This window comes from Oncorhynchus clarkii, chromosome 1 (assembly GCF_045791955.1).
Source record: "Oncorhynchus clarkii lewisi isolate Uvic-CL-2024 chromosome 1, UVic_Ocla_1.0, whole genome shotgun sequence".
NCBI lineage: Eukaryota > Metazoa > Chordata > Actinopteri > Salmoniformes > Salmonidae > Oncorhynchus > Oncorhynchus clarkii.
In genome coordinates, this window is record NC_092147.1 from 16,574,889 (window position 1) to 16,581,695 (window position 6,807).

Here is a 6,807-nt window from a genome sequence, read left to right on the forward strand (position 1 = left end):
GCGTCGTCCGGGTTAGGGAGCGTTTGGCCGGTAGGGATATCCTTGTCTCATCGCGCACCAGCGACTCCTGTGGCGGGCGCAGTGCACGCTAACCAAGGTCGCCAGGTGCACGGTGTTTCCTCCGACACTTAGTGCGGCTGGCTTCCGGGTTGGATGCGCTGTGTTAATTAAGAAGCAGTGCGGCTTGGTTGGGTTGTGTTTTCGGAGGACGCATGACTTTCGACCTTCGTATCTCCCGAGCCCGTACGGGAGTTATAGCGATGAGACAAGATAGTAGCTATTAACAATTGGATACAACGAAATTGGGGAGAAAAGGGGGGTAAAAATACACACACAAAAAAATTATAATACAAAAAAAAATCTGATCTCATTGTGCTGTGGGCCAAAACTCCATCCCAGGTGAACAGGCTGAAATTCCAGGCATGTTTTTCAAAAAGCTGACACAGAACGGGCATTAGCATTTTCACAATTTGAAAGTTATTTCATGCTCCTGGTGTGGAAATATAATTGAAAACAGGAAAATCATGTTTTTTGACTTATTTTGCAGCCCCTCAGGAAATAATTGTACTCCTTTCAGAAGTGAAATATGTTAATGACATTTTTATTCACATTTATTCAAGTGGCCAATCGAAAGCGTTTCCACGGGCAGCCCAATTGTGATATGTTGCCCAATTATTGGCAAAAGATAGGATCTGATTGGTCTAAAGGCCAATAACTAAATTGGATATAAGATCAGAATTGGGCTGCCTGTGTAAACGCAGACTTAGTATTATGTCAAATATAGTGCTCATTAACATTGCAATGAAGTTCAAATGTAATGCATTCTATAACGAATTGCAAGAGGTTCTATAGCAAGAGGTGCAAAATTGTTTGAGGTGATACCCAAACAAATTCATTTTCAGAGTGGACATGTTATTTAAATTGGTTTATTGTAAGATGGACATCGCTGAGTGCTTATGGATTTTTGACAGTAAACCAATGTGGCTTTTAAAATGCAGGCACTTGAGAATTAAAGGAATAAAGACATTACGATGGCATCAAACCACTTCACTCTTTCAGAATGGTGGGTGTAATCATCTTGCGGAAAGCATAGTATTTGCATTCACTTGGAGGAACAATATCCATGGTTGTGGTGCTAATCTTCTCCCTCTTGAAGCCAGCCTCGAGCAGGTGAGGCATCTGGGTCTCCTGAAAAATCATCATAGGAGGAACTTGCATTTTATAACCAAATCTCTATTTTTTATGTATATGGCATGTTATAGAAGGGTCCAGATACTTTTTGTTGTTGTTGCGATTTCACTTGTTTTTGAGAAACTTACCCCAACCAGCGGGTCACTTACTCATTGTGCAGTACGGGGCTCTGAAAAAACATGAACAACGGCTACAAAAACATCCAAATGCATCATTTTTAGAAACGGGAAAAGCTCTCAGGTATTCAGATGTACACATGAACTTGTGTCATTCCAAGCTCTATCCGCAACGTTATAAACCATTTTGTGAGACAAACGGCTTCCCCTATCCAGCTATTCTCTGTGTAGCCTGCTGCTAGAATGGACGTAGAGGTATTGCTCGAGTCGCAACAAAATGGAATGACACAATTTCATGTGTACAACATCTGAAGACCTGCATCATTATACTGAGAGCTTTTCTGTTTCTAAAAGGACATTTTGCATGTTTTTGGAGCCTTTGTTAATGTTTTTTTCAGGGCCCCATACTGCACTGCATACTATATATATATATATATAAATAAATTCTCAGATATTGTAGTTCAGGTCAAATTTATTATTACCTTTGTTTAGTCAAGAAAGGTAATTGAGGACACATTCTAACAGTGCTACGACCAAGTGCAATAAATATGGTAATAGTAAATGGCAGACGCCGGTGATAGATAAACTAAACCAATTACTGTTGTACTGCAGTTATTAAACCAAATCCAATGTACTATAAAGAAATGTTGGAAGCAGGTAGCAGGCAAATTAGTTAGTACTGAAGCTACAGACAGACCAAATAAGCAAAATACAACAGTCACTGCACGTGAATGAAACAAATGGGTTAATGATTTAATGAACATCAAACCAAACAAAATGGAGGGCCACACTTTAAATGACATGTTATACCACAGTAATGATTAGCGGTATAACATCACATATGCAATTACACTGTACCAGACTGTAAGTGCAGTACTATCTGAGACAAGGACAGAATACGTGCAAGAAATTAAATGTGTCGTGCCCGAGAGGACACGTGTACACAAGCACCTCACAGAGAGATTAGGTGTTGTTGATCATTGATTGGCTGAGAGCCGGCTCACCTGGAACATGTTGTCGATGTTGTCATATTTGGACTTGAGAAGTTCACCCCAAGAGGTTAGGTTGCAGTAGGTGAGGACACCACGGGGCTTCAACAGCCTATGGGCATGGCCCTATAGAGACACAATTCAAGAATTGTATTATAATGGAAACGTCATTGTGGCACGAAAGCCAATGTTTGTAATGAGTGATAGGAATCAGATTCCATTAAGAAATATTTAATTCCATTTGGATTAATTTGTTTAATAATTCATTAATTTGGTGGGTGCTTATATTTGTCCTATTTCGGATGTACAAATGTGTATTAATACGTATGTGTGAATCTCAACTCTCCCTCGAAAAGTGGGCAATGGCAACTCTGGAGCAATTAGGATTAAGTGCCTTACTCAAGGGCACATCAGCAGTTTATTTTCTCCTTGATGGCTCTGGGATTCAAACTAGCAACCTTTAGGTTGCTAGCCCAACACTAAGCGACCTACCACCCTAGACATCTGCCATATGTTTGCGTTGGATTCAGCTACAATATCATATGTAATACCAAACATTTTTGTGTTTTATAAAGTCTTTAATACAGAAGAAATCCCTATTCCGCTGTTGGTTCTGGTGCTTTTGCTAATATATTTGTAATGTGCAGTCTTTGTCATAGAAGTGTTGTACTTACCTTGATGAAGTCAAACTGGTGAGTGTGCCATGTGTCTTCAGACAGAGGGTATGTGTCGTACAGAATGCCTTTGATAGAAGAGGCATTATTAGAATTACTTAGTTATGTGTCTGAAGCAATTTTCCCCGCTTAACAATACAAAGATACAATGGATAGACCAATAGAATGCCTTTTGAAACGTACCATCAAAGTGGTTGTCAGGCAGGCCGCCTACTACCTGTTCCCACAGTCCTTTGAGGGGCACAATCTATGAGGAGAATAATTTAGATACATTTTATTCACATTAAATGAGGGAAAAGTCTAAATAGAACCTAATGTGAAGTTGAAGATGTCTCACTCTATGTGGCTGAGTCTTGGCCCACTCCTGCAATCTCGCAAACACTCCATCATTGCACTCAATGATCCAGTGCTCCTCAATGGGGAAGGACTCGACTTTAGTTGCGGCGATGGCCATGCCAAATCCAATCTCCAGAACCCGTCCACCTGTGGGGGAAAGCAGAACAAGCATCTCAATTGGTGTTTAAGTATCTACCTGTATCAAGACTTGGTTTCAAATACGTGTATTTGGGTATTTGTAATTAAATATTTGTTCTTGGTATTTGAGCATTTTCAAATACATAGCCCAAAACAAGTACTTTTATTTGAGTATTTGAATGGTTATTTGTAAAAATGAAATAAAAAGATTTTTAAAAAAAAATAGGTGACCAAATTTGTAATTTCAAATTCCTAGGTTAAATGCATAGCGCATTTGATTCAGTGTATTTGAACATTTCCAAATACATTCCAATATTCAACTACTTACTTTTTCCAAATAAAGGTTATCTGAGTACTTGCTTTGAAATGTATTGAAAAGTAACTGAAATACATGAAATGGTATTTGAACCCAGGTCTGACCTGTATTGAAGTATTTCCAATGCTGTGGCACCTTTCATGAAAAGCAAAACAAAAATAATGGACTGTTTTTGTTTATTTGAGAGACCTCTCTGAGAACCACAGTATAGAAATATTAGAAATATATGGGGAAAAGAAGGAGGTGGTGGCACGTGATAGAAAGTCCACTTCAAGGATTTCCACAGAAAAGTCTTTCATTGATGTGTAAAAATAGATTAGAGAAAAATACGATTTGGTTTTGCATCGACCTATACTATTATCAGGCTTATACTCTGCTACTGCTCTGTTGTCAAATTTCCACCAAATATGAGCATTTTCCAATATTAAGCAATATAAAGAAAGTATAATACCCTATTTAATAAACTCGACGGACTGCATTCCTACTACATGCAGCAACATGTGACATGAGCGCGCAAACAACTCCAAAACACAACTTTTACGTGCAAAACGTTGAATTCTAAACATAAAAGTTCAAGTCTGTGCACGTATTGTGTGCAATAAAAGTTAAATCAGTGATCAACAGTTGTAGTTATAAAACGTATTGAATGGCATGTCGTCATAAATTATTGGCACTCCCAAGTCCTCACTTGGCACGATTCCATGGGTAGAGTAACACCTGCTGGAAGCACAAGCATTATGTCCAACATATGTCTAACTCCACTAGCATGTGCATTGGGTGAAACAACTCAGAAGTAATATAAAAAGTCAATGCATTTGTTTCATAAACTTTTCCCAATAGCCTAATTGCTGATTTATTGATAATCTGATTTGACTATATTGCAGCTCTGAATTAAGTGTAGGCCTGGCCAATGATTAGGCTATTGGGAAAAGATTAGGCTGTCCTTTACGGCTTATTTATTTCACACATTTGTAAGAAAAAAATATTATAATAATGTAAAAGGTTATTATAGAACTATAAATGATCATAGAATACCGGAATTAATTACTATCTAGTGGTCCCGGTGCGTTCATAGGGACCACCAGCTTGCACATTGTACGTTGTACCTTTTGAGGAGGCTACAGTTGCCAGCGAGTGCATGTACGGAGTTTCCCAACGTTCCATCACAGGCTTGCCCAAAATCTCGAGATGAGTGTCGGTCTCATTGTAACCAGCACTAGCGTCGTGCCAACCAGCTTTGCAGTCTTCTCCCTTGGAAAATATGGCTTGTGCCGTGGTCATTTTGGTGATTGTTTTTCTCTAATCGCTGGGGAATAGACGGTTGCTGTTTCCACGTCGTGCCAGAGGAAAGTGAGATTTTGCGGCGGTGGGGATTTATATGGGTTAGAAGTGCTGACTCTGCAAGACGTGTTTGCAATGTCAACGAGGCGTACTACTGCTGGTCAATAGGTGGCATTCCAAGGAGTGTTGGGGTCACTGACGTCCTTAGTATGGAAAACTGAGAGAAAAAAAACATGACGTATTGTATTTTCATGATCGTGGCATATTACAGTCTGTTTTACAGCATTGCACTGCACCCTAGTTTCGTCTAGATTATTTGATCATCTTTATTATCCCACAGGGGGAGATTTATTTGGTAAAGACAGGTACATAAAACATAAAATCACAGAATAATACAAAATACAATTAATTTGAAAGTGTGATGGGCTACATATTTAAAACTATAACTAATTAATTAACAACATTATACTGACCAGAACTAATTTAACATTTTAGTGGAGCAGGCAGAGAGAGGTCTGCAATTATCAAATTGTATCTACCAGCAGTTTCCACAGCGAACCCCATTGCCATCACTTTTTTCTTCTAACTTTCACATACGTTTCAAGTTTTATTAGACTTATGTACAGGACACACATGGAATACGCCGTCCAACAAAATGCTTACTTGCAGGTTCCTTCTTGACAATGCAACAATAATAAGAAATAATATAAGATAAAAATACAAACTGTAAAATCAAATTTTATTGGTCACATTCACATGGTTAGCAGATGTTATTGCAAGTGTAGCGAAATGGCTCAGTAGAATAGAATATAAAACATTTTTTAGCATAAATATTATACAGGAAGGCACAATTTATAGTCCAATATTTACCCGTATTTTGGGAAAGAGGGGATTGGTTCAATATTTAGCTATTATAATAAGAGTGGTAAGCAGCAGTTATGATGTGTGTGTAACATTATAGCTTCCGTCCCTCTCCTCGCCCTAACCTGGGCTCCTCTGCACACATCAACCAGTCACTCACGAAGCATCGTTACCCATCGTGCCACAAAAGCCGCAGCCCTTGCAGAGAAATGGGAACCACTACTTATTTTTATTTATTTTTACCCCTTTTTCGTGGTATCCAATTGTTTTTTTTTAGTAGCTACTATCTTGTCTCATCACTACAACTCCGGTACGGGCTCGGGAGAGACGAAGGTTGAAAGTCATGCGTCCTCCGATACACAACCCAACCAAGCCGCACTGCTTCTTAACACAGCACACATCCAACCCGGAAGCCAGCCACACAAATGTGTCGGAGGAAACACTGTGCACCTGGCAACCTTGGTTAGCGCGCACTGCGCCCGGCCCGCCACAGGAGTCGCTGGTGCGCGATGAGACAAGGACATCCCTACCGGCCGAGCCCTCCCTAACCCGGACAACGCTAGGCCAATTGTGCGTCGCCCCACGGACCTCCCGGTCGCGGCCGGTTACGACAGAGCCTGGGTGCGAACCCAGAGTCTCTGATGGCACAGCTGGCACCCTTAACCACTGGGGAACCACTACTTCAAGGTCTCAAAGCGAGTGACGTCACCGATCGAACCGCTAGCGCACCACCGCTAGCTAGCTAGCCATTTCACATCGGTTACACTCACCCCCCGTTTGATCTCCTTTTCCGCTGCAACCAGTGATCCGGGTCAACAGCATCATTGTAACAGTATAACTTAAGTCCATCCCCTCGCCCCCGAACCAGGGACCCTCTGCACACAGACAACAGTCACCCACGAAGC

General features: G+C 40.5%; 1 protein-coding gene across 1 annotated transcript; it reads right to left on the bottom strand.

Moving 5' to 3' along the window:
* Positions 1-605: 605 nt before the first annotated feature.
* On the bottom strand, positions 606-5,116 carry LOC139415372 (guanidinoacetate N-methyltransferase-like). Its single transcript, XM_071163478.1, has 6 exons — positions 4,867-5,116; positions 3,308-3,453; positions 3,154-3,217; positions 2,971-3,038; positions 2,312-2,422; positions 606-1,188 (listed from the first exon to the last, which is right to left on the bottom strand). The coding sequence occupies exons 1-6, from the start codon at positions 5,039-5,041 to the stop codon at positions 1,048-1,050; spliced, it is 705 nt and encodes a 234-aa protein (XP_071019579.1). The 5' UTR covers positions 5,042-5,116; the 3' UTR covers positions 606-1,047.
* Between the last annotated feature and the right edge of the window lie 1,691 nt (positions 5,117-6,807).